General features: G+C 51.1%; 1 protein-coding gene across 1 annotated transcript in view; it reads right to left on the reverse strand.

The window, feature by feature from the left end:
• Nucleotides 1–1,771: 1,771 nt before the first annotated feature.
• The window catches only part of HTRA1 (HtrA serine peptidase 1), a 57,744-nt gene continuing 31,976 nt past the window's right edge, over nucleotides 1,772–27,539 (reverse strand). Inside the window, 6 exon segments of the mRNA XM_005890165.3 lie at nucleotides 1,772–2,480; nucleotides 3,903–3,998; nucleotides 6,363–6,420; nucleotides 7,041–7,155; nucleotides 8,729–8,761; nucleotides 9,788–9,982. Coding sequence (XP_005890227.2) covers nucleotides 2,312–2,480; nucleotides 3,903–3,998; nucleotides 6,363–6,420; nucleotides 7,041–7,155; nucleotides 8,729–8,761; nucleotides 9,788–9,982 — 666 coding nt within the window. The 3' untranslated portion in view covers nucleotides 1,772–2,311.

The raw sequence follows: 27,539 nt of genomic DNA on the forward strand, positions 1-27,539 counted from the left end.
CCCATCTGGGAAACAGGCACAGAGAGGTTAAGTAACTATTCAAAAGTCACACAGCCACTAAGATCTAGACAGTAGAGTAAACCCAAGTCTGTCTAACTCCAAAAACCATGCTCTTTCAACTAAGCTCTGCCTCCCAGGTTTCAAGGCTAATTCATGTTGCAAAGACCTCCATCACAGCCCAAAGCAAGAGGAGTAAGTATCTATTTTAAGGAATCTGGTGAAATCTAAAAGGATGAGTATGGAGTGCAAGGATATGTAATCCACAGAGGACAGAGGGTCCCAGAGGCTGGTGGAGGCTTGTAACCAAACACAGCATGTGCCCACAGCATGCCACGCTGTCCTTTCTGCAGCCTTGTAGGCTTCCACATGGGCAGACAAAACTCAGACCCCACCCAGAGCCCTGTGGCCCTTCGGGAGATGTTGCTGAGTGTTTATGGAGGATCCAGGCCCGCCAGCCGCCAGGCCAGTTCCTTCCAGAGGAACCATCTGTGATCTCCTGAGTGGATGACAGGCCGAAGACAGATGGGCTGTGGCCGGGCTGCCTCTGACCACATGCCACCCACATGCCACCCTGCACATCCTCCCCACCTGGGGCAGCCCCTCGGCCCTGGGGACCACCAGAGGAGCAGACCAAGAGGCAGAACATCTGAGTCTGAGCCCCTGGAGCTGAAGGCCATTCTCTGAGTCACCACCTTTAATGAGGAGGGAGGGAACGCAAAACCCACGCCAGCAGGGAGAGCGTTTGCTGGCTCCTCCCTGACTCTACAAGGTCATCTAAGCAGGGAGCGGAGGGACGCTCCGTGTCCCACAGAACACCAGCGGCCCAGCTGCCAAGCACTGTACCGATGAGGGCTTGGTTCTGCTACACCTCCACTTCACTTGGGCCTTTGACCTGCCCTAGCCTCTCTGTTACGAATGGATCGTCGAGGTCTAGCGGTCGAGGGACAGTTAAAGCTCTCAATCTACAAAACTGAACCTCCATCCTGTTCAAGTACCCACTCCTGATGACTGACCCTTAGAAAGCCTTCACCCTCTGCTCTGGTTGTAAACAACCCCCTCTGTGATGTGTGCAGGCACTCAGGTCTGTGGAAATTCCCAAGCTCAAGTTTTCCTGGGTCCAGCTTCCCAAACTCCTGGAAGCTTTCTCTCCAAACTCCTGGAAGCTTATCTCCCCAAACCCCTGGAGATAAAGGGGTCCACAGCTGCTTGAGGCTGTGTCTGTTCTAGGACGTGTCAGGGGAGCCCTGCTCCAAACCCCCCCAAGATTTAAGGTTCTATTTCAGAGCCCATGACAGCTGAAATCAGCTTCAGCCTGTACTTTCTAAAGACTCAGGACTGCTCTCAGGTCACATCCTGGTCTCCTGAACCATCTCCCTTTCAGAAAGAGACCTAGTCTCTCAGCGGAAGCTCTGGGGTTCCGCTCTGTGCTCACCCCTCTTCCTCAGCCTATGCCTCGCCTGGCACAGACTAGAGGCCCAGGGACTCTTTGCTGACTGATTGCATGATATGTGGGGTTGACAGCCTCTTTTTAGTTTGAAAAGCCCCAGATGCAAGGGCAACTGACTTCAAGCCTCTTTCAGGAATCTGGGGTGATGGGGCACAGTGTTCCCAGCACGTGTGAACCCCCAGGCTGACTCTGAAATAACTGGTGAGACCTCGAGCTCAACCCTCACAGACAACATGGTTTAAAGAGCAGGCTGTTGACATGATAATCGATTCAAAGAGACTGTAACCAGCTGTTCCCGGGAAAGAAGGACGCCAGGACGCAAAGTATGAACAAGTATTTTAATAACTCAAGTCACTGTGCTCCCAGTTCTGAAGAGATTCCTAAAAGAGGCAACTGTGGCCATTCCGGAAGCCAGCGCTCACCCTCTCGTTGTCTCGGCATCTCCCTCCTCTGGGTGCTGACTCGGAAGAAAGCATAAACACGCCCAGTACCATCCTGGCTCCCATGGGACCTTCCTCTTATCTATGCGTTAGAGCAACAGCCTTAGCTGGACTAAGATGGTGACTCAGTTAAAGGGGAAGACAAATGCTGACTGTCCGAGAAGGGACGGTCCAAGCTGGCAAGAAAAAGCACACTGCGTACATAGGATACAGAAGGGGGAGCTTCTGCCTGCGGGTCTACAACGTTTTACATTGGCTTTTGCCTGCGAACTATCAAGAAGGGTTCTGCTGGCCAGTGTTTCTGCAGAACAAGCAACATGGCAGTCAAGTCTTGGGCATCCGGTGCCACCAGCCCGAGAGTCACCGAGCATCGTCCACTGGAGAGTTCTCTGAGGGAAACATGGAGTCCAGCTCATGCCTCTGCCTATGGGTCAATTTCTTCGGGAATCACGGTGATCATAATGTCTTCGTTGCCCCGGCGGACAACCATATTCAGGGTGCTTTCCTTCTTAATGACGTCGCTGACGTCGTTGGCGGAGACCACCGACTGTCCATTGATGCTGATGATGACATCGTTTTCCTTGAGCCCCCCACTGCAACACAAAGGGAAATATGATTGCAATGTTTCCACGTCTCCTGGTGCAGCCGCCAGGAAAGGTGAGCAACTTCACCTCTACAGAGGCACAGTTTAGGACCCGAGAGCCCAGAGCAAACAGGGTGGGATGGTAGTTAACTTTTGTGAGAATGGCTTAAACCACCCATGGGTTGCATTATTGCCTTTTGAGGTTTTTGGGCCACATCAGCAATCATGTCCACTGTAGAAATGTGTGCGGGCATTTGTATGATCTTATCACAGACTGACTCCAAAGGAAGTGAGGACACGCCAGCGACCGCGGTGGCCAGCTTGCTTGTCATGGGTATTACAGCTCTATGGTGCCCACAGGTATGGTTCCACTGTGAGGCACCGCTTTGCCTTATTGCTGCTGTAACCTTAACTCTTGTGTGTGACAGCATCAAATAAGCTGTTATGCACCTTAGTGACCTAGGACAGGGGTCAGCAAAGTTTTCTGGTAAATGGCCAGAGAGGAAATATTTTAGTCTTTGCAGTCCAGATGGTCCCCATCACAACAACCCAACTCTTCCGTGGGAGTCCAAAAGCCACCACAAACAATATATAATCTGCTGGGCATGGCCGTGCCCCAGTAAGATTTCATTTACGTAACACTAAAATTTGAATTTCGTATCATTTTTAAGTGTCCTAAAATAACTGTTCTTAATTAAATTATTTCAACCATTTAAAAATGCAAAATCTTTCTGTAAAGTAATTATCCTTCAATAAAAAATAAATGCATTTTAAAACAAAAAATAAAATAAAAATGCAAAATCTAATCTTAACCCCAAAGCAGGCAGCAGACCAGATTTGGCTTCTGTGAACAGTCTGCTGGCCACTCCCTGGTCTAGCGCGTCTCCGTGGATATTATGTCCACATAGGCTATGGGACTGCAAAGAGTCTGACTCAACCGAGCGACTAACACTTTCACGGGTAATAAACCTGACTGTGGGTTGAGCAACTTCTTTCCCTGTTACTTTGATGCTCCCTGTGCTATTTTTCTAGAGGTGTGGATAAGTAAGGCCTGACTGGTAACAGGCATAATTAGAGAAGCCCTCAGGAAGAGATGCCTCTAGCAGCCTAGGCCAGGATCACTGCCTGAGGTCTCAGAGACACTGCTCCTTCAACCGTCTTTCCCCATCTAGCCAGGTTTGTCCCGGAGACTCCTAACAAGTCCATCTGATTCCCTCCTGAAGAGGACGTCTAGCCAGGAAGCCTCCTTCTGCCGACAAGCCCTGAGCTGAGCCAGGTCGGAAGCCCTGACCGGCAGGATGGACACAGATGTTGGACCATTCTGTCAAGGGTCCTTACAGTCACCTGAGGGGAGACGAAAAGAACAGTTCCCTGCCCCCTACCTCCAGGAAACACACGATTATCAGGAAAATGGAGAGGGATTCTAACTCACGCTTCTGCAGGGGTATCAGGAATTACTTCAATGATATACGCTCCTGAAAGCACATCGGGGAAGTCTCGGTGGCGATCCTTCAACTCTTTGGCTTTGCTGCTTGGGAGAAAGAACACCTGGATTAACCATTAAGAACAACGGGGCTCCCACAGGGCTTCTCTTCCATCCCTGATTCTAATGTCAAATTCCAATGTAAAAAAATCAGGTTTTTTTTTTTACTGTTGAAGTTTCCTTTTTATTATTATTTTTTAATGTTTCCTTATTTATTTATTTGGCTGAGCCAGCTCTTCGTTGTGGCATGCAGGATATTTTGTTGCACCATGTGAGATCCAGTTCCCCGACCAGGAATCGAACCTGGGCCCCTTACACTGGGAGTGCAGAGTCGTAGCCACTGGAACAGCAGGGAAGCGGTCCAGTGGCCCAAAGTAGCAGTGGTCGAGGGAAGTGGTCCAAAATCCCTGGAGGGGTCCAGGGATTTTGATTCTGCTGCAAATTGCTTATTTCCTAGAGTCAAAGATTTCCTGGATGACAGCAAGAGAAACGTTTTAGCATTATCATTTTTATTAATTAATTGAGAGTAGCTACCACTTAAGAGCCTGGTATGTTGCAGTTCATGGGGTCACAAAGAGTTGGACACACAACAACCACCACTTAAGAAGTCAGGACAGTGTAATGGTCGGCCTGCTTTGGAACCGCAGCCCTGCCCCTTCCTGACTGTGTGATCTTGGGCAGTTGCTTAACCTCTCTGTGCCTGGCTTTTCTCACCTGTTAAACAGGCACAGTGCCATGAGGTTGTTAGGAGGACCATGATCTTATCTAGATCTAGTGCCTGGTCCCGTGCCCGGCACTGAGCAAGCACGTGAAAAAGGATGGGTGGGCTCCCCGTGGCTAGTGACCACTGCCATCACCCACGTACCCCAGCTTTGACTCAGTGCTCACCACACACCAGCAAGCCTGCCCGGTTATCCTGATCCCAGAGAGGAGAAAATTGAGGCACTCAGGGCTCAAGCCATCCCAAGGTCACAAGCCAGGAAACAGTAGAGCTGGGACAGGAACCCAGGAAGCTGGACCCCCAGGCCCACATTCCTTCCCTTCCCTTCCCTACATCCCCCAGGCTTCCATCTCTCAGAGTTCCAAGACAAGACCTGATGCACATTTCAGTCTTGGCAAGCCAGCTAAGAAAGGCACCACCATTTATCACACGTGTCTAAACTAATAGTTGTGTGTTCACAATTAATTAATTGCCCGTTAATTACAGTAATTAAGATATTAGTATTTATATCAACAGGTTCTGCTCTTTGCCGACTTAACTTCTAAGAGTTTCAACCAGGCCCTTAGGTACCAAGATGCCTACAATCACACCAGGTTTTTTCATCAAGGTTCAAACACCAGTATGTCATGCGTCTGGCAGCCACATACCGCAACTTTCACCAGCTCGGGGAAAACAAGCCCATCAGTCATGCCGCCCTGCCTGGCATTCCAGGAGCCCCAGCCCACAGGCGGCAGAGTTAAGGAAAGGCAGGGCGCTCTGGGGCGCTGAGGGAGGGGCTTAGGGCACTCCTGGAATGTGGGTTTCAACAGACCAGGTGGGGAGAGGAAGGCGTGGAGAGGGGGGCGGTGGGGGGCGGGGGGCGATGACCAACACCTGGGCTCATCAGGCCTGCCTTCAAAGAAAAGCGTGGGCTTCCCTGCTGGCTCAGCCGGTAAAGTGTCTGCTTGCAATGCGGGAGACCCGGAGTTCAGTTCACTTTCTTTTCTTTCTTTCAAAGAAAAGCAGAATCTTTCAGAAGGAAGGATCTGCTCAGAATCCCAGAAACAAACATGAAGGATAAAACAACACGAAACAAAGTGAAGCCGCTCAGTCATGTCCGACCCTTTGTGACCCCCATGGACTGTAACCTACCAGGCTCCTCAGTCCTTGGAAATTTTCCAGGCAAGAGTACTGGAGTGGGTTGCCATTTCCTCCTCCAGGGGATCTTCCCGACCCAGGGATGGAACCCGGGTCTCGCGCATTGCAGGCAGACACTTTACCATCTGAGCCACCAGGGAAGCCCATGTGAGGCCAAAGTTAATGGCCCCTCCTCTCTTTCCTAATGTACTTAAATCAGACACTGAGCTGTCTCGAGGCAGAATAAGGTTTCTCTTTTCAGGGTGCCCGTGAGAGTCCTCTGAAGTTAGTCTGTTTTAAATTTAAGACACAGGGACATCCCTGGTGGTCCGGGGCTAAGACTCAGAGGTCCCAGTGCAGGGGGCCCTGGGTTCAATCCCTGCTCAGGGAACTAGACCCCACACGTGGTAACTAAGAGTTCACGTGTCACAACTCAAAGATCCCACGTGCCACAACTGAGACCTGGAACAGCCACGTAAATTAAATAGTTGAATTTTAAACAAATAAATATTTGAACTTAAAGAAGTAAGTGAATTTAAGACACAGACAGACACAGACGTCCCGTTACCGACCTGGGTGTGAGTGACATCATTCGGATGCCGATATACTTCTTCTTGGTGATGGCTTTGCCTGGTGGGACCACAGGAGGAAGCAGAAGGTCAGCCCAGTTGGCGGCTGTGCCGGGGACACCAGGAGCAGTAGGGTTCCATCCCCCCAGTTTGTTGTGTAGTCAGGGCCATACAGGGATGCTCTCAGCTTGTGGTTCAAATCCTGATTGGGACCCTACCTGCCTCCTCTCTCCCCCAGGTAGAAGGTAAACAGCACACCTGACAGGGACCCTGTTGAGCTTCAAACCCCCAGCCTGACATTGAGCAGAAGAGTCACTAAACATTTGTGGACTGAATGAGCTCCTTGAATCTCAGTTTTCTCATCAGTAAAATGGGACTAAGTCCCACCTGATCAGGCAAAGGGACTGAATGACATAATGAATAATACAGTGAAATGATGTACAGAAATCACCCAGGATCATGCCTGGTACATAATAGATTGAACCATATGAAACACGCATGATCATAGGCCAAAAAAACAGTCCAACATCGATGACCTAATGACATGCATTCCTTTCCCTTCTTGATAGGAAAGGTGTGGCTGAGCTTCAGGGGGTCATTTTCCCTGCCCTCCAGTTTCTGAGGGGTAGCCAAGCCCCAGGCCTAAAATCTCTGGTGGGCTGCCGGGGGCGTTTGCTTTACCTTTGGCTTGTCGATCATGGGATTCCGTTAGGAACTTTTTAATCTTATCAGATGGAATTGCAAAGGAGATTCCAGCTGTCACTTTCAGTGTGTTAATTCCAATCACTTCACCATCCTGAAAAGCAAAAGGCAAATAGCTTGCTGAATCCAGGAAGATTCACCCCAAGATACCCACCGAGAGAGAGTGGAGAATTTGCACGGAAGGAGTCTTGGAGCTTCTTCAGAGATATGACTGGGGTAGGAGGAGCCGGACGGATGGGGCTTCTGCGTCCAAGAGTGAGAGGCCTGACGTGCACAGCATTAAGCTAAGCTGAGCAACGAAAGAATCGGTACCCACTGGACTCAGGACTGAGTGACCAACACAATGAAAGCACAGCGTCAGCAAGTTTCAAAAGGTACAATTGCTCCCTGGGCAGGGAATACATGTCCCAAAGCCCCAGAGTCCTACTAATATATAGCACAGGGAACTCTGCTCGGTGTTCTGTGGCAGCTGGGATGGGAGGGGACTTTGGGGGAGAACAGATACATGTGTATGCTTGGCTGAGTCCCTCTGCTGTCCACCTGAAACTATCACAGCATTGTTAATCAGCTCTACTCCAAGATAAAATAAAAGGTAAAAAACAAACAAAAAAAGACCTCAGAGACCTTTAGGTGGCTATCCACACCTTCCTGCTTCTCCCGTTTCCAGGAGTCTCAAGATTCCTCTGCTGACATCAGGGAGGAACCATCCAGCGCTCAGGGCGGACAGACTTCACCACCAGGAAAACAAACCCTCATCTCCGAGCAGCCTCGGGGATCTGGGAGAGGCGGAACCTCACAATCAAATCTCATTTCCTCTGCTTGTTGAAAACCAGCTTTAAACCGTGGAGGAAGCCAGTGTGTGTGTTTCTATTCAAGATAAATTCACAGTTTAGCGAACACCACACCATAGGAAACCATCCTGGAATAATAGGCTTGCCTCGTGCCATCCACCCATTATTTTGAACACTAATCTTAAAGGTTGTCCAACTTGGGCTTAGGGGGAAAACTGCCAGGAGTGGGTAAGTCACTCCTTGCACACTTCCCGTAGCACTGGGAATTCAGTCCCCAACTCTGAGAGACCGTCCAGGAGGCACTGCCCTCCTGGGCTTTGCTAAACAAGACGGCTTAGGTTTCATCACCTGTAAATGAGGGCTGGGATAGGGGACCCTGAGCTGCATCCTGGCTCTGACAATCTGATTCAAAGGCTTCCCTTTTCATGTTTAAATAAAACACAAACTTCGGTGACATCTTTGTGAGTGGGGTAACTCCTCATTCCAAGCCAGGTCTTAAGGGAGGGTTCTGGCCAAGACAAAGCCTGTGGATGAGCCAAGCCAGCTCCTTAGGCAGCTGGGGGGCAAGCCAGAACTGCTGACACCTTCAAAATAAAGACTGGCTCCTTTAACTGGTCCTGGATCAAACCTGAATTCCAATGCCTTTACTTGTAACGTGGAGACACAAGCATGTCCGCTGGCATAGTATTTCCAATCCAAACACCAGCATGCCTTACTCTTTCCAGAAAAGATAAGAAGAGACATTTGCAAGGTACAGTACAGTCACAGATTTCAATTTGAAAGGATTTGATAATATGCTTTGGCAAGTTCATATCTGAAAAGAAATCAAAAGGGGGGAAAAAAAAGACACGTAGATACATTTTTTGAAAGCCTTACCAGGTTTACTAATGGGCCTCCGGAGTTTCCATACTGAAAATAAGCAAAAATTAAAAGGTTATGAGTTTATATCATTACATGTTCCAATCTACCTCCCTGCCTGGCAGGCCCCTGAGTGCAAATTCTTTCCTGAGATTTCTTCCTGTCTACCTAATATTTTGCTGGCAAAACAAAGGACCTTAACAGTTTTCAGAGAGTGTTAAGTACCATAAATGGGTATTTATATATTGATATATATATATATATATTTTTTTTTTTTTTTTTTTTTCTCCAAAGCCCAGAGGTCAACAACAAATTCCCAGAACACCTAACACATCTTCCCTCTCTCAACAATAAGTTGGCTACCCACTTGCTCAGTGTCGCGGTCTTTCAAATCTGTGCCAACCCCCTCCACGTCTATGTGACCCCTACTTTGCTGCTGGGCCTGAAAATCCACACCATTTGCTCTATTTCCATTACTTCATGCAAATCACAAGAAGGTTTGGCAATAAAGCCTACTAGAGGCAGCGAGTGCACAAAACACGCTGTGTTTCTTATTTATTAGACAGATGGAGGGGAAAATGCTTTTTGAGAAACGTCAGTCCTAAAGGGAAATAGCTAAAGTGGAAAAATGTGACTTAAAATTAAGATTCCACTGATGAGACTGTGTGGGACAATCCCTGACCTCACTGGACATCGAATGGGCTGGCCTGGTGCTCAGACTGTGCGCCCCAAAGACAGCGGAAACACCTCTGGGGGCTGCAGAGCCTGTGCATAGCTGAGCATCCCTCCTTCCACAAGGTTGCACAGGCAGCTCGACCCAGGGGTGGCTGACCCTGGGGCAGGGCAGCGAGGGGATGGAGAACTCCTCCGGGCTGCAGACTTGGGCAAATCTCAAGTGCCCGTCACAGGAGTCCCTGGAGACTGCCAACAGGCTGAGGACCAGCCCTTCTGCCTTGTCTGCTTTAGGGGTTCAAAAGGACCCCATTGGAAGCACCATGAGGATCCTGAGTCCAGCCCGGTTCCTGACCCCAGCCCAGCTTCCCAACTGCAGCCCAACCCTGCGGCACACAGGCTCACGTTGATGATGGCGTCTGTCTGGATGTAGTCCATGTCCGAGTTCCGGAGCCCCAGTTCTTTGCCACCACGCTGGGTGGTGCTGACGATCCCCGTGGTGACCGTGTTTTGAAGGGAAAACGGGCTTCCAATGGCGACCACGAACTCTCCCGGCCGCAGCTCCGAGGAGCGGCCAAGCAGTAGCACGGGCAGCTTTCCCTGGAAACACAAAGTTGGCGTTGCTGCGTTGGGTTAAGTGAACAAAACGGGTAAACGCACGGATGTCACAGAATGCCAGGCACTGGGGGCCGCTCGTATTCACCGGGCCGTACAGGAAACCGAGGTCAGGCGTGACCTCCCTTCCCAGCTGAGGACTAACGTCCCTCCCACCCAAGATAATCAGGGCAGGTCAAGTGCAAGCTGCCGCCGCACGCCAGAAAAAACGTGGGATGGATACTGGAGGCCAGCCAGCTCAGGGTCTCAGCACATCTTGAACCTGTCAGCACAGATTTGCTCTGAAACCTTGAGGCCAAGAGACAGAGTGGGACGAGTATAGGATTGGGGCAAGCCCGACCGCAGGCGTGGTAGAGAGTGAAGTCCCAAGGAAGGATCTAGAGCCCACAGCCCCAGGGGAGAGGAAGAGTGGATCAGCCCCCTCTTGTTGTAGGCACGTCTCTCCTAGGTCTTGAAGAATCAGGAGCTCTGAGGGATTGGAGCTGCCCTGACTTAGTCCGGGGCATCTCTGTGCTAATCCTGGTGATGGGCAGAGGTGGGGTTGGGGACAGCAAGGCATCCAGGGCCACTGGACACCAAGACCCAAGAGGTGGGCTCTCTCCTCTCCTGGTAAAGTCCTCCACCACCATCTCTGCTCCCCCCGCCCCTAGGCGGGCTGATTAATCCAACAAAGCCTGCTTGATCCCCAATGACCTGTGAAGGCCAGTAGAGTCAGGAGCCCCAAACTACTCTTCAAACCAAAACGCGACAAAACAAAACCAGCTCGAGTCACAAGGGCTGAGGAGCGCGGGGCTTCCGTCCTGGAGAGCTCTAAGCTCTCCTTCCTTCCTCCCCAGAGCCAGGCAAACCTCTGAGTCCCTCTAGCATTTGCTTCCTGAGTCAAAATGAGCAGCTGCTCCAAGCAACGCGGACCAGCCCAGAAAGCAAAGACCTGGCCCAGGCCTCATGCTAATTGTAATGTAAGAGTCCTCATGTTTGTCCGCCTCGAAAACGAAGCAAAGAGGAGAGGAGGCTGGGAGGGTGAGGTGGGTGGAAACCAGTGGTTATTTCAGCATCGCCTCTGCCAGGGACGGAGCAGAAACCAGCTGATAGGATGGGGAGGTCACCGGGCCCATTTAACAGATGAAGAAACTGAGGTTCCAAGCAACTGGGTGACTTGAGATAGGCCAGGGGCTTAAAACTACAACACTGAACCCAGACTCTCATCCACTACAAAGGTACTGAGCCACAAAGACCCCCTCTGACCCCAAATAAGCAAGATGCTGGTCAGGAACACGTTGGATCAGAAAACTCAAGGGCTTCCCTTGCACGGTTCAGATGGTAAAGAATCTGCCTGCAGTGCAGGGGACCTGGGTTCAATCCCTGGGTTGGGAAGATCCCCTGGAGAAGGGAATGGCAACTCACTCTGGTATTCTTGCCTGGAGAATCCCATGGACAGAGGAGCCTAGAAGGCTGCAGTCCATGGAGTCGCAAAGAGACACGACTAGGCAACTAACACACACACAGACACGTGAAAAATGATGTCCCTCAGATCACAGATACTAAGAGGCCTAGAAGAGCACCACAGTCCAGAGCTCAGACCAAGTGGCCTGATTAGATGGTGGCCGGACCTTACAACCATTCTGGTCCTCAGTGTTCTGACCTGGAAAACGGGAATGATGCAGTTCACTGATCTCATCGATTTGACGTGAGAATTCAGTGCCTTGGGATCGGAACAGCTCTGTGAATGGTACCTCATGTAAGTGGGGCATGGAAGCATCAGCTGTGTTACTGTGATTAACGTCAGGGTCTGCGCAGACTCAGTGGGGGAAACCCCACCAAGTAAACTCCCACAGAGTAGGCCATGTCTCCCAGCCCTCACGGTCCCCCTTCCGCACCCAGCAGGAGGCTGGGGGCACAGGTCTGCCCTGACAGTGACACTGCCCTTGTGGTCCCCCGAGGCTGAAGTGCATGGTCCTGCTCTGGAGTGGGGCAGGCCTGCAAGCCCCCACTCCCGAGCTCATCTAGAAGTGCGCCAATGAGCTCAGCAGGGCCTGTTTACCCTGGGCCCGTGCCAGCTGCCTCTGCCAGGGATGACTTCATCCAACAGCCACAGGGGGTGAGCGGACAGGAGTCAGAGCCGGTGATGAGCACTCGGCCACCCTGGGGGAGGCCTGCCGGGTGACACTACCACTCCTTCAGGACCCAGGGACAGCCTTCAAAGCTGGGCTGGAGGGCTGAACATAGTGGTCATGGCTCCTGGGCTGGGTTCTCCAGTTGCTTTTCACCAATTTCAAGGCGAGAAGTCAAGTTCAAACCCAGAAGGTGGGCCCAGACCACATCAGTGCAGCAGCAAGCCGGGAACCACATCAGAAAGTTGCACGGGAGGACTCACCGTGGAGTCTTAATTAGCATCCACTCATCTTCCAACGCTGTCCCTGCACCTCCACCCCTAGGAAAGGGGGCCAGACCCAGGGGGCCACATCACAGTGGGTTTCGAAGGAAGAGGGGCCTGAAGACAGCGCTCCCTGGAACTCCTGTCTCTAAGTCTGAGCTCAGAGCCAGGGGCCAAGGAAAGCAGGCAGCGCTGTGGGGAGCAGAAGCCGTATGGATGGAGGAGAGAGCCCCCCGGGAGGAAGGAGAGAATCGAGGGCTCACGTACGGCTCAGGTCAGCTGCGCTCCCTGCAGAGGAGCAGGCCTGCAGCCAGGAACGGGGCCCAGAGGACCCCATGTACCAGCTGGGCTCCAGTGCAGTAAAGTCACTCACTGGAGTGACCACACAGGCTGGGACCAGTGGACACCAGTGATACAAGCCCAGAGTCTCCCCAGGGACCACTCCTCACTTCAACACAAAGGGAAGAAATTCAGCTCACACGCGGTCACTGGGCCAAACCTGCACGAAAGGCAGCACTGGGTGTCACCTTGCTTAACTCTTATTCACAGAAACATCTCCTAGATTCTAAGGGACACTCATAAGACAGAAATAAGCAAGTGGACATATCTTAAGGGGGATTCTTAGACTATGAAGCTTGGACTGATGTGGAAGGAATGATCTTTTACCCCTCAGGTGACAAAGCCCTTTTTCACAACTGCCTTGGCAGTTAGTGCATATTTTTCCCCATTTTACAGATGTGGAAACTGAGGCTCAGAGCCGAATTGACTCCTCACAGCTCGCAAGCAGCCTGGCTAAATGAGAGAACAGGCTTCCCAGCTCTTAGAGCTTCACTCCTTGTCAGTGTTAATCTGAATTCTAATTGTAGGAAGAAATCTTTGCAAGGGAGTGACAGGGGCTGGAGATGTGGGCCAGGCCAGATTTACAGCCCTTCAGGAGGTCAAAATGCCTCTCGTGGGCCATTTGGCTTCTGCTCTCCGCAGGTGCCGGCTGGTCCTGCGAGCGCCAGGCTCTCCAGCCTGTTTTAGGTACAAGAGGGGCTCGTTCTCAGTCTCTCTCCTCATCTTGGGCCTGTCTGCTCGGTGCAGCGATACCTCCACTGGCCAAATTCCTACTTGGTAATTGAGCATTTTATTCCATAGCTGTCTAGACACACACTCCACCGGGGAACCTGGGGAAGATGCAATGCAGATACAGCGGGAAACGCCAAGACATGCCTCAGCCTTGACCTGGGGATAGGAAAACCCTGGGGCCCACCCTCAACCCCCTCCCAATTCCCAGTTTAACCCTGCACTGCAGTCCATAGGCTGGTTCCCACGCCGCCCACATCAAAGCTGTCTCCAGGCTCCTGGCGGCAGACACTCTGTCTGAGCCTCGCTCTGCAGCGACCCGGCCACAGGCCATCTTGGAGATGCCAGCCTGGCTCCTGACAGCTGCTGCCCACATCTCATCACCTCACCAGAGCCTCGCAGCATGCCTATGAAGCACAGGCACGGACATTCATCCTCCACTTGGCAGGCAGGCAGGAGCAGAGGGGAAGGAGGAAGAATGGGCAGACGCACAGCTCCTGTTCCTCGTCTTCAGGTTCTCCAGCCATTGCAGGGGAAGGTGAAATGCAGTCAGGCACGGAGCAAAGCAGGAGTGGAGAGCTCGTAGTGGCGAAAGCTCAACCCTGAGGCTCCGGACCAGAGCCAAGCAAGAACCCTTGAACCTCACCAGGAGAGCCTCATGTTATCCCAACCCCTCCAGCACGAAGGGCATCCCAACGTGAGTCCATCATACTGCCCGTTCTCAAGGTCATGCTTTTGCTGATGAGAGGGAGGAGGCTGGGAGGCCAGTGGGAGAGGCAGGAAGTCTAAGTTGAAAGGCACGTGGCCCTCAGCCTGTAAGTGACTCACTGGTGCTAAATGAGAGTCAGAGTCAGCAGAGTCAGCAAGAGGGGCTGGAAGGGAACACAGATCCCCCGGGTCATTGGCCATGCCACCCAGGTCGACGGAGAAACAGCCCAGACGAGGGTGTCAGAATCTTGCATGTGGACTCCAGACGCGCCATGTCCGTGTTAAGTCACTAATGATAAGCCGTAAGCAGGATACAAATGGTGTGATAGATTTACTGCTAAAGCATGGAGGCATGTTTTACTGCTAACACATACATAGCATGATTAAAGAAGGCTCTTACCATTCGTTTAGATGACAACAAACGAAGGACCCACAACCAGCAGGCCTGGCAGTACCCCTCCCATGAAATAATGCCTACACTGAAAGAGAACCTTCTCAACAAGTATTCACCAAGGGCCAGGCCTGGCACAGGGATCACAAAAGATAAGTGAAATCCACCCGTGCCCACCAGGCTTACTGTCTGACGGGTGGGTAGACACACAAATCATCAGGACACACAGCAATAAAAAGAGCTAAAATCCATCTCCCTCCCCTAGGGCCACTCAGCAGAGAATCTTCCCTAAGGGCTAAATATAGATCAACACTAAAAAATGATTTGAGTGAATTAACTAGGTTTTTTTTTTTTTTTCCAGCCGCAAGTAAGAGAAAAACCAATGCAAATAAAATAAACATCCACCTGCTCGAGGGCAGAGCGGTGCGAGGACTGATCACTTCCATGGCTCAAGGGCAAGGGCGAGAAGCAGCTCCTTCCTTCCTTCCAGCTCATCAACGGCAGCCTTTCTCACGGCCACAAGAGGGCCACCATCATTCCAGGCAGGACATGAAGATGTGGCAACACAAACTGGAAGTAATAGGCTCTTTGCTCCCTTGTGTGTCTCTTCAGAAGGGCTGAGTGTCTAAAAGGGCCCAGCACATTCCATTCTTCCCTGGCGGTCAAGGTTACCCCAACCATACTTTGGAGGGGGCTGGGGTGGTCATGGCCCCCATGGCTGCCTTAGCCCCTCAGGATTTGCCTGAGTTAGGTGCTGGGGCGGGGGTGTCAGGAGTGGACCGAAAACAGACTCAGGGCTGTGCCAGCAAGACGGAGGAGGGCTTCGTGGTGGGTCACCATCAGTGTCCACTGAAGCTTAGGGAAAAAATGGTTCCTTTTATAGTGGTGATCCTAATACAAGTCTGAAGAGGGCTGCAAGTATATATTGCTTCAGGCGGATTTGTGGGGAGTGGAGGGAGGAAGAGGAGAAGGAATGGAAAGCATTATTTCAAAGGAAAGCAATGATCACAAATTGCCAGGACTGTCAGCGTGAGATACAAGTGGCTTATAGACAAACCTCCCCCTTGTCCGCATGCCCTACCTGCCTCATGCTCTGTCCTGAGGGCATGAGAAATGAAGTACTTCCTGCCATATCAGTAGACAAGGATGCCATAGTCATCAGTGGTTGCAGCCCTCTAATGTGAGCTAGAGAGCCCTAAGGGCACTCAGGAAGGAGAAGGATACCAGCCATCAGACTGCAGCCACTCCCTATGGTGAACCCCAAGGCAGCTCATGATGTGAAAACAAAAAAAAAAAAAACACACAGGAAACACCCAGGATGGCAGAGATGCATAAGAAAGGAATGATTTCAGTGAGCCCAGATTCTTGCTTCATCCCATACATAAAAAAACACTAAATTCCCTAACTTGGGATATCTGGTTTGCTTTTATTAACAATAATCTTTTGATGTGAAGACTTTGCTGTTTAGTTGCTAAGTTGTGCCAGACCCTTTGTGACCTCATGGACTACCAGGCTCCTCTGTCCTCCACCATCTCCTGGAAATTCACATCCATTGAGTCAGTGATGTTATCTAACCATCTCATCCTCTGCTGCTCCCTTCTCCTCCTGCCCTCAATCTTTCCCAGCATCAGGTCTTTTCCAATGAGTCAGCTCTTCTGCTGATACTCAAGGTTGTGACAACACTAACTGGAAGTAATAGGCTCTTTGCTCCCTTGTGTGTCTCTTCAGAAGGGCTGAGAGTCCAGAAGGGCCCAGCACATCCCATTCTTCCCTGGGGGTCATCAGCCACCATCTGGTCACAAGGTTACCCTCAACCATCCTTTCGTGGGGGCTGGGGTGATCATGGCCCCCAAGGCTGCCTTAGCCCCTCAGGATGCGCCTGAGTTAGGTGCTGGGGAAGGGGGGCATCAGTCCTTCCAATGATACTCAGGGTTGATTTCCTTTAGGATTGGCTGGTTTGATAAGTAAGACTACCTGCCTTTTGTTGCAAAACTTCCATATAATCTGGCTCTTCCCCTCTCCTCCGAGCAGTTCCCCCAGGATCACTTGAGATGCTGTCTCCCTGGACTGAAGTCCTAAAAGTTCCCACCCAATAAAACGTAAGTCTCAGCTTCTAGGTCGTGACTGTTATTTAAGTCAACAGGCAGATGGGACAGGCATCGTACCCAGCCTACACACCAGGGGACCAACGGTCCCACAGCTGATGGCAGTGATCTCACTGAGATCGCAGGTGTTCTCACCAGTCCCCTCTGCCCACTGCCCAGATGCAGCAGAAAAGAGCTGCCAGTGCCAGACCTTCTCACAGAGCAGGAGGCGGGAGCAGAGATGACACACAACAGGGCCGTGGGAGAGCTGAGGGCAAGTCAGAACAGAGGGGAGACTGAGGGAGCCGAGGCCACGCATCCTCAGGGTGAGGACCCCGGCCACACTGCTTCTCCCAGTGGGAGCCCAAGTTACACTCAGCCAAGCCCGGGCTGGGCGTGGAGGCAGTCTGTGGGGCACCACTTGCTTCATGAGCCCTCTGTGTGGCCTGGCCTCCCCCTGCAGGGTCATCACGACTCTGATTCCTGCAGGAAGAAATGGCCTGTGGTGAGCAAGCGCCCTGCCTATGGCTGGCCACAGGCTTATCCCCCAGCATCCACAAAGGGTGGTGCAGAGTGAAGACACAGACACAGACACACACACACAGATACACACACACACAGACACACACACACACAGACACACACACACACAGACAAACACACACACAGACACACACACACACAGACACACACACAGACACACACACACACAGACACACACACACACACACGGCCACCCTCGGTCTCTAGATAGACTGGTAGCACAATTTCCCAGGGAGCAGGACATCTGTATTAACTCACTCTGACCTTGGGTCACTCGACAGACTTCTCTGGGTTTCAGTTTGATCACTTCTAAAATAAGGGAGTTGAGCCTGGTGATGTCCAGGGTCACCCCAGCTCTGACAATTAGGGATCTTTCCAGAAGACCTGGTAGATTTCCAAAAAACCTCTTAGCAGCCAATGGTTAAATTGGTGAGGTCAAAACAAGCCTCAGAGCCCTTAATAAATCTCTTCTCATACGACTCCCCAAAGGGGTCAGATGATTCCTGCAGACTCTCACAGCCCAAAAGGAAAGGGGATTCCTGGAATTCTCCAGACGCTGGCTCAGCCAGTAATCATCGAGAGCAGACCTCAAAACAACGATCCATCAACATTTCAGCTTCTGGCCACCCTGGGTTTTGCCTAAAAGCCCTTGAGCACTCCTCTCATTGCAACCTCATTCCCCAAAGCTTGGAAGGAAGGGCCATAAAACAAACCAATAAAACTAGAAGAAAAATTGGCAACTTTTTTTTTAACCTCATGACGCAAGCCAACGACTTCTTTCTCTTCCTTGCAGAGTATAAAGTGCTCCTGTTACAAAAATATTTTTGTTGCTGAATCTGCAAAAGCCACCATGTCTGCCAGCTGCCCAGCACATGCATTTCCAAGGGGCTGAGGCTCACAGGCTGGTCCTGTGTGTCTGATGAAATTTGCTTCAAAGGCTGATGTTGCAGGAACTGGCTGAGACTCAACTAAGTGATTCAATGTGGTCTTCTGGAAGCAGTTATGCTAACCTTTCATTTTCTTTAAAAAATATGCAATGGGAAGAAAAGGGCACGTACCCCAATCACAGCAAGGAGCGGTGCCACTGAATTTGCGTGCTTCCTACGGAACGGCAAAGTAGACCATAGAATTCAGGGGGATGTCAGCAGCTAAGACTTGCCTGAGACATGGGGATCCGGCAAGGAGAGAAGTGAGCCCAGGAGGGGCTGAGGGACAGTGGATGAACCAGGGCTCTGCTACATAATTTTCAGGGCTCAGGATGAAATAAAAACGTAGACTCCCTTGTTCACAAAGTACATAAAAATTACCATTAAAGGCACTAAAATATAAGGCTTTTTTTTTTCTTCTACATGCTCTCTCTCTTCATCTGTCTTGATGTTTTTATTTGCTGTTTAGTGTTGTGCTCCCTGGGGCACGAAGTTGTTCATGGGGTGAGTACAGACCCAGAGCCTCAGACTCAGTACTCTGCTCACCAGCTACTGGACAGACCCATGCACTGTGCCCAAGCAGGGACTTAGAATTTGAGCCAGCCCTCTCCCCACCCCAAGGGCCCACTGCCCCAACCCACAGAAGACAGACTACCCCTAAGGATTCTGCAACTTCCTTCGGCACCAGGTACCTGGATGGGGTGGGCAGGGCTTGGCCCTGCCTTGTTGCCGGCAGAAAGAGTCATCTATCTGCTGCCCAGGATGCTGCAGGGTATACGTACCCCATGTCTGTATGCCCTGGGGGAAGGAGGGTGGCTGTGACTGCCATATGAGGCCAGGGGTCCCAAGAGCCAGAGGAGCAGGGTAGCCAAGAACCCGTCCTGGGGAAGTGGGAAGGCAACAAGCAAAGTGGGAAGGCTCCAAGCACCCAGCATATACTCCACTCATCAGACTTCACTTACAAAGCACAAATTCAAAGATAAAACCAAAATGGAGAGGGCATCCCTGGCGGCTCAGTGGTAAAGAATCTGCTTGCCAGTGCGGGGGACACAGGTTCAACCCCTGATCTGGGAGGACCTCACATGCCACAGAGCAACTAAGCCCACGTGTCACAACTCTTGAGCCCAGGAGCCAAAACTACTGAAGTCCTCGGGCCCTAGAGCCCATGCTCTCCAACAAGAGAAGCCACTGCAGTAAGAAGCCTACGCCCTGCCATGGAGAGTAGCCCCCTCGCCGCAACTAGAGAAAAGCTCTCGCAGCAACGAAGACCCGGCACAGCTATAAATAAATATATAAATAAATAAAATCATTAAAAAAAGTAAAAGAGACCTCAGAGCATTAATTGGAGAAGGCAATGGCAACTCACTCCAGTATTCTTGCCTGGAAAAATCCCATGGACAGAGGACCCTGGTAGGCTACGGTCCATGGGGTCACAAAGAGTCAGACATGACTGAACGACTTCACTTTTCAGAGCATTAAACCCTCAAGCAGGGTTCTCTTCTGTGAATGCACAGGTCCTGTGCCCATAAAGCAGCGGTGCCAGAGGAGGAGGAGGCGGACCAAGAATGAGAAGCTTGGGATTCAGATCAGAGAGGGCAGAGGTTATCAGTGATGACAAGGTCAAGGGTACAACCAAGGGAGGGGGTGCTGCAGCAAGCAGGTGAGTCGAGAGGCCGGGCCAGGAAGGATCTCCTACATGGCACTGAGATCACAGCATACACAGAACTCAGAAGGACAGTGTCATCAAGTTACCACCATCTGTTTCCACAAATTGACATGTTATTGTTGCTGTACCGGGAGGGGAGGAGAAGAGGTGCGATGTGCGAGGTGGCAGGTGGGGGTGACTGGAATGGGGGGCGTTCAGGTGGGACAGATAAGAGAAGTGAGGGAGAAGGAGGGAAAGAGAGGAAAGAAACAGAGGATGGTTACGGAAAAACAAAAGAGAGAAAAAGCAAATCAATCAACGTAGTCCTCCTCACTGTTTACACACACCTCCATAATGTTTAGTCTCCCTTAAGCTGTATCAAGAAACGCTGGCATTTCAAAGATCCTCTTACTCTTGCTGTTTAAACTGCAAAGTGTCAACATTTTTATACGGAAGCCCAAGGGCCAGTGACTGTATATATTCTCTGGCATCAAGAGGAGGAAAAACATTGCCTCACTGAGTGCAACTTGCCTCTTCCATCTGCCAGCTCCTTAGCATCTATCCAGTGACTTCAAGTTGGCTAACATTGCTACAGTGGTGTTTGGCCAATAAATATTTATGAAAATCAAGGGATGTGAAAGTGAATATATGAGTGAGTAAACAAATCAGATCTTAAAAGATCCATCAGGATCCTAAAATTGGGATTAGGCCAATACTGGGGGTTTGCCAAGGCCTGGCATTTCAGTTTGGGTAACTGACTCTGGATGCAGCCTGGTTTTCAGTCGTCAATGAGGCTGCAGGCTTGGGGCTCAGGTGATAGGAGACAACTTATACCCACCAGTTCCACAAAGGGGTGTGGTCTCACTCTATTTGGTAGGTTCAGTGCTCAGCTTTTTGGTATCTGCTACGCTGAATTGAAGGCAGTGTGGATCCCTCCTACCCAGGACCACTTAGAGTATGTGTGGCTCCAGAAGCAGGGAAGTTGCCCAGGATATATCATTTTCATATTATTTATTCTAAAAAAATCTTAAAGACGTATGCATGCTAAGTCACTTCAGCGATTCTATGGACTGTAGCCCGCCAGGCTTCTCTGTCCATGGGATTCTCCAGGCAAGAATACTGGAACGTGTTGTCTTGCATTGACAGGTGGGTTCTTTACCTCTAGTGCCACCTGGGAAACCCAAAGATGTATAACTTTCTCTATATAAAAATAATTTGGAAAAAAAAAAACAAACAAACAAAAAAAATAATTTGGGTTGGTCAATGACACAGGGCTTATTACAATAAATTAATTCTTACATTTTCATGACATAAAATGGCAGCATAAAAAATATTCTAGCCACAGGGCCAATGGTTTCTATGAGTTGCCTGGCAGCCAAAGCAAAGAGGGAAATACCATGAGTCACAGGTTCTCATGATCAGATTGTTGTGCCTTGTTTAACAAAAGTGACTCATTAATTAGCACAATTATTAGAATAACCAGTCCTCAACTCACCAGAATGTCTTATTTATGCCTTTCCATGGAAAATGGTTGGTTTTAGGAAAGCACTTTTGGGAAACTACTTCCATCCTGCCATGAACGAGAGGCAACCAGCTCATTATGAACCCTCTGCACTTCTAGACTCTCAGGAAACTGCATAAGAAAGTGGAGCTTTCCAGAGTGCGACCAGGAACCCCAAGGCCAATAAGAGACATAGACAATATGCAGAGGAACCAGTTAACTTGTGTTCTGGAAGCCTCTAGTAAACTCACTGGGAAACAAGGTTGCACTTGTCCAAGGTCCACGTACTCAGGCTGGGCAGAAAGGGAAAACTAACCAACTCTAGGCCCCCGACTCTTTCCCTCAGCTGGCTCTGTCCGTTCTTCCATCTCAGTGTGGATGTTATCTGCTCAGATAAGCCGACAATACCTTCAGAGGGCACCCCAGCCTCCATGCCTCCTACTGCTTTCTCTGTTTCTTCATTGAACCAATCGCCGTATTTATTCCAGTCTGCCTGTTTCTACACCAAACAGTAAGCTCCATGGGCTTCTGCCCATTGCTTTTACATCTTCAACACAGTATTTGGTCAAATAGATGCTTATGTTAGTGGCTCAGTCCTGGCTGATTCTTTGTGACCCTATGGACTGTAGCCCGCCAGGCTGTTCTGTCCGTAGGATTCTCCAGACAAGAATACTGAAGCAGGTTGCCATTCCATTCTCCAGGGGATCTTCCCAACTCAGGAATAGAACCCAGGTATCCTGCATTGTAGGCAGATTCTTTACTGTCTGAGTCCCCAGGGAAGTCTCCAAAATAGATGCTTAATAAATATTTATAGACACCATGTATGAATAAAGAATAACAGAAACAATGAATGAATCAGACCTTAAAAGATCATTAGGATTTAAAACTAGATAATAATTCAGAATTCACAAAATTCCTCTCTATCAATGTTACAGAGAAAGAGGTTAAAACTAAAGCCTCTCTGCTTAATCCAGCAAGACCAAAGCATCTTCTTCAGAAGAAGCACAGTCCCCACAAGAGCAAATGAGATCAGCCTCTCTGCCCTTTCCCCTGTGTTACTTCGGGCTTCACCTCACTTGGATCTAAAGAGCATATTTCAGTCCAAGCACATTTGGCTCCTCTAGAGCAAGGTGTTAATCATCTCACACTGGAGTTGGCAATTTTTTTCTGTGAAAGGTCAAAAAGTAATAACTGTTGGCTTCATGGACCAGGTGGCCTCCATCCCAACTACTCAACTCTGCTGCTGACCAGTAAGAGCAGCTGTAGACTCTACCAAAGCAAATGGGTATGGCTGTGTCTCAATAAAACTTTATTTGCAAAGGCAAATGGAGGGCCGGATTTGGACCGCAGGTCACAGCTGGCCAACGCCGGGTCCCAACACACTGCCACACACTAACAAAATTAGCGAATGGAACCAGTGCATGCCCTCCCCCTCAGTGAAGGGGACGTTCCCCATGGGACACCTACAAATTCAGTCCCAACAACCTGGGAACTGCTTTGCCAGAACCATAAATAATAGTCTTGGTTGAATTCCCTAAAGAGAAATCACCAAAGTGAAAAAAAAAAAAAACATTACCATATTAAGAGAAAAACATAGCCAAAGAATTTCCTTAACAATCAACTAAGTTCTTGAAATGGGGCCAGAAAACACACTAGGGCTCTGGTTTTTGATGGTTTGGGGAACTGAAATATTTTCACATTCCATGAGAAGCTGCAATCAGAACAACGAGGAGCCTCGTCCCCATGAGCCCCTGGGCGAAGGCCGACCCAGAGCAAAAATGCCGGCTTCCAATCCAGCGTCTGGATTGACGTCATCTAATGAAATATTGATCTGCATCCCCCTAAAAATGGTAAAAAATCAATACAGTAACAGGAGCCTCTTAACATCGAGAAGAGTCTGCGGCCTCTGTAGCCAATGCAATGCCAGCCTCTCGGTTCAGGGAGAAAAAAAGAGGAGAGACCACAGAACGCCCAGGACAGAGGGAGTGGAGAAAAGAATTCAAAATGGAAAAACACAGAAACAAAATACCAGGGTAGCTATGGTACTGGGAGCTCCTGGTTACTTTATGAGGAGAAGTAACAGGCTCCAGAAGATGGGGAGCCAGGCCAGCCCGGGCCCTGTGTTATCTGATTCACTCTTGGACAAGCTCAGGCGGCTGAGTCAGCGCCTTCTGACAATCAGGTTGTCTGAGGAGAACTGGCTGGAGGCGGGGGCAGGGACGGAGCGGGCATGAGTCACGCCTGCACCCGCCGCTCCCCTCCCTTGCCACCGTCCCCGGGTCACCTGGACCCTCCTTGCTCCGAGAAGTCGGGGCAGGTCTGCCACCAGCAGGCTAGGCTCTGAGAGACAGGCCTGGAGAGAGACCAGAGCTGCTCAGCAGCTCCTGAGACTCAGGGGTGAAGGGTCTGGGACCCTCACTCTCCCAGAACCATGTGGGTTCTACATTTCACAGTCGGGGGGTGTCAGATCTTCTGGCCCCAGCAGCCAGCTCAACAAGAAAAGGACCCTCTGCCCACAGAGCAGCCCCCCAAGCCCAGAGGTGTCACCTTCAGCCACTGCAAACAGCAGTAGGTGGCATCTGGCCCAAACACAGTGGCGGACAGTCGCAGGCCTGGCCTGGAGGTGCAGGGAGAAAACCACTTCACAGGACAGGACAAGCCCACTTCCAAATATCCCCTGGGGTGCTGGCGTCAGGGAGAGGTGCCCACAGGAAACCTCACTGCTCCCAGGGCTCTGAGTGACCAAGGACCACAGAGCCCCCGGGGCCCGGCAAGACCACATGTTGTCCCAACTCCAGGAATCAGACAAACACTGGCCTCGTGGAGTATGGGGTGGAGTCGGAGGTGCTGCTCTGCAGCCCGCCTGCTGCGTGCTCACCTCCTCCTCCGAAAGTGGGGAGCAGCCACTGCAGGAGCCCCAGCGCCTTCCTGCCCCCCACCCCACCCCCGAAGCCCACAGCAGCCAGCCTGGCCTCCTCTGAGCAGAGGACTCTGAATTCATCCTCTGCACACGGCTGTTAAGCCCCTACAACAAGACAAGTGACTAAGACAGCTGTGGCCCTCACACCCCAGCAGCAGAGAGAAACTGAAATCCACAAGTGAACACAACTGGGAGGGAAATAAGAACAGTGGCGTGAGATCCCCTCTGGGGTTGTGCATCTCCAGAGTGAGGAGGGGGGACAGGGACATGGACCCTCCCTGGGTGGGTGTCAGGGAAGGACTGTCGGGAACAGAATTTAACCTGAGGCCTGAAGGACCGGGGCCTTCCCCAGGGGCTCAGTGGATCGGCCTGCAATGCAGGAGACACAGGTTCGATCCCTGGGTCTGTAAGATCCCTGGAGGAGGGCATGGCAACCCACTCCAGTATTCTTGCCTAGAGAATCCCCATGGAGCCTGGCGGGCTACAGTCTGTGGGGTCGCGAAGAGTTGTACGTGACTGTAGTGACCTAGCATGCACACACGCTGAAGGACCGGAAGGTCACCTAAGGAGGAGCTGGAAGGGGGACACCCCAGGGAAGGCAAGACTCGGGCCCCTAGAGAACAGCCCTGCTTTGTGGGAGGGAGGTGGTGGGGGTGTGGAGTAGTGGGGGCTTAGCAGAATGGGGGAGGTATAGAGAGAAGAGTGCAGGAGGGGAAAACGGGACCCCCAACAGGCTGGGTACACCTTCAAATCTCTGGTTAAGTCGTTAAGATTTCTCCATAAGCACAGAGAGAGTGTGAAGGGCTTTATACAGACAGACAGGACCCAATCTGAAAGTTGCAGTCCTGGGATGGGGTGGCAGGGCAGGGACGGGTTGGGGGCGGGTACAGATGCTTTTCCCCTTCCTGTGTCCTAATCAACACAGCTGGAAAAACAGCTGCAACAAAAGTTACTTTCTTACCTTCTTCAGTATATCCCCAGTACTTATTTCTGTCCTGCACTCTGACCTAAAGAAACCAAATATGTTTCTCTCTCTCTCTTTTCCTGAACTACTCAGCAAAAAAAAGCTGCATGAACAAAACACAGCCTCTGGAGAAAAAATTTTTAAGTGTTCTGCACACACGGCCAGCGTCATGTTCAACACATTTTGGAATCCGTTTTTATCTGAGGCTGAACTAGTTTGCCCTCAAAGCTGCTTTCTATTAAACTGTTTGCATGCACACTGTCCTTCCTTCCTGCAGCTGGCACCACCTCCCGGGCCCCGGGCAAATGCTGGCCCCCGTCTGTGGCCCCGAGGAAAGGGCAGTGGAAAGACATGTCTGGGCAGGCAGGCTGCCTTTGGAGGGGACACCCTCCTGCTCCAGCTTGGCAGGGGCAGACACCCTGCTCAGGGAGGTTCCCCCCAAAGGTTCTCCCCTGCTCAGACTCAGCAGGGGAAGTGAGTGCACACGAGCCGGCTCAGCAGTGAGGAGCAAAAACGCTCTTTGGTCACAAGCCCAGAAATGTCTCTGGCAAGCTCAAGCCGAGGCGGGTTTATAGAAGATGTGAGGGGGCCTTGAAGAATGAAACGGAAAGTAGGCTGGCTGATCAGGCTCTGAAAAGGCAGGAGCTCAGACAGCCCGGGGGTCCCTGGCGGCAGGGGCCACACCGGCTTCCTCGTCATTTTCCTGTGGTTGGCATCCAGTTACTGCTCCAAGCAAAGGATCTGCTTGGTCTGATGGATCCTGTGTCCCATAGCCCCGGGAGGGGGGGTTGTGCCGTGACTGGTGCCCCCACAAGACTGTCCAGGGGGGACAGAAATAGATCCAGAAGGAGATGCTGGCCTCTGCGCCCAGAAGACGTGGGCAGTGACCACAGGTGTCTATAGTAATTTCCATTCATTCACAGTGGCAGGAATAGTGCACTCAGGAAGGAGGGTCTCAGGGTTAGTGATGGAGAGCCTTTCACATGAAATCCTGGCACTTGGGGAGGAGATGGGCCCAGATTATAAAGCACCAAGTTAACCACTGGGCTGGTGTATGTGGGGGGCAGTCACCCCAGTTTCACTGGGTCATGAGCAAATGGCCCTGGGGAGACTGAGCCATGACCTCACATGCCAAGCATTCAGAATGAGTTCGATCCTCAAGTCCAAGTTTTGCTGCGTCTGTTCTGCCTCGTCTGAGATTCCCTGCTCTGTTTCTTGCTCCCGAGGTGACACAGTGCAGGGTAAGCTCACTGCCCCCACCCTCACCCCCAGCACTGCAGACACATTTATAAAATCCTGCGCTGGGGCACCTTAGTCTTCACTGAATCAAGGGGCTCCTCCCAAACTGAGCCTCATTACAAACCAGTCCCTGCCCCCCTCCCCTAAATAATCAATCCTCCGACTAAGGGAACAAAATGGAAAGAGCTGGAAGAGATGTTTTCACTCTCCCCACTTCCAACTACTATCAGCAAAAAAAAAAAAGCAGTTTAGTCAGTGGAAACCAGTCTCCTGTGTGGGTGTCTGCAATTTAATATCCTTTCATTTCCGATTCCATTTTGCAAAGCCACATTAGTTCGACTTTAAATTTTCAAGCTCCTTTTTCTGGGGCTAGAAACTCATCTCAAATAGCCTGCTGCTGGCAGGAAGGCTAGCCTCCCGGGAACAGCAAGAGCCAGGTTAGAAACACCCTGCAAAGCTGGTCCATCAAGATAATCCACATCCTGCCAGGACCTGCCAGGGATGACAGGAGAACCCGCTCTCCACCTCGGCTCAGAAGCTGAAAAGAATATCCCCCGGCCACAGCAGCTGCATGGGATGTGCCCATGTGTGCCAAACATGAAATTACTCAGCGGGAGCAGCTCACGCAGGGTCCAGACCAGCGCCCTGCCCGCACAGAGCCCGCACGGCTGGCTGCCTCCCCAGGGCTCGGGGGAGCTGAGTCCTGCGTGTGGCCACAGGATGTGCTATTCTGGCCAGCCTCCTTCCGGTGAGACTACCACATCCTGGACACCTTGCAAGCTGTATGATCCTACACCAGGGTGTGCCAGCCTCCCCGTGGGTTATTTAAAGCTGAGCCATCTCATCACACCAAAAGGTCAGGCTTCATCCCTCCCTCATGGTCACAGCTTGGGCACTCGGGGAGCCTGGCAGGCTTGCGTGTGTGTGCCCAGTCGCTTCAGTCGTGGCCAACTCTTTGCGACCCTATGGACCGCAGCCGGCCAGGCTGCTGTGTTCATGGGACTCTCCAGACATGAATACTGGAGTGGGTTGCCATGCCCTCCTCTAAGGGGATCTTCCCGATCCAGGGATCCGAACCACGTCTCCTGCGGGAAGACCCCTGGCCAGCTTAGGAGGCTATAATTTCACCACAGTATTAGCTATGTGGTCTCAGGGAGGTGACTTAAGCTTTCTGAATCC

The sequence above is a fragment of the Bos mutus genome, chromosome 26, assembly GCF_027580195.1.
Source record: "Bos mutus isolate GX-2022 chromosome 26, NWIPB_WYAK_1.1, whole genome shotgun sequence".
Classification (NCBI taxonomy): Eukaryota; Metazoa; Chordata; class Mammalia; order Artiodactyla; family Bovidae; genus Bos; species Bos mutus.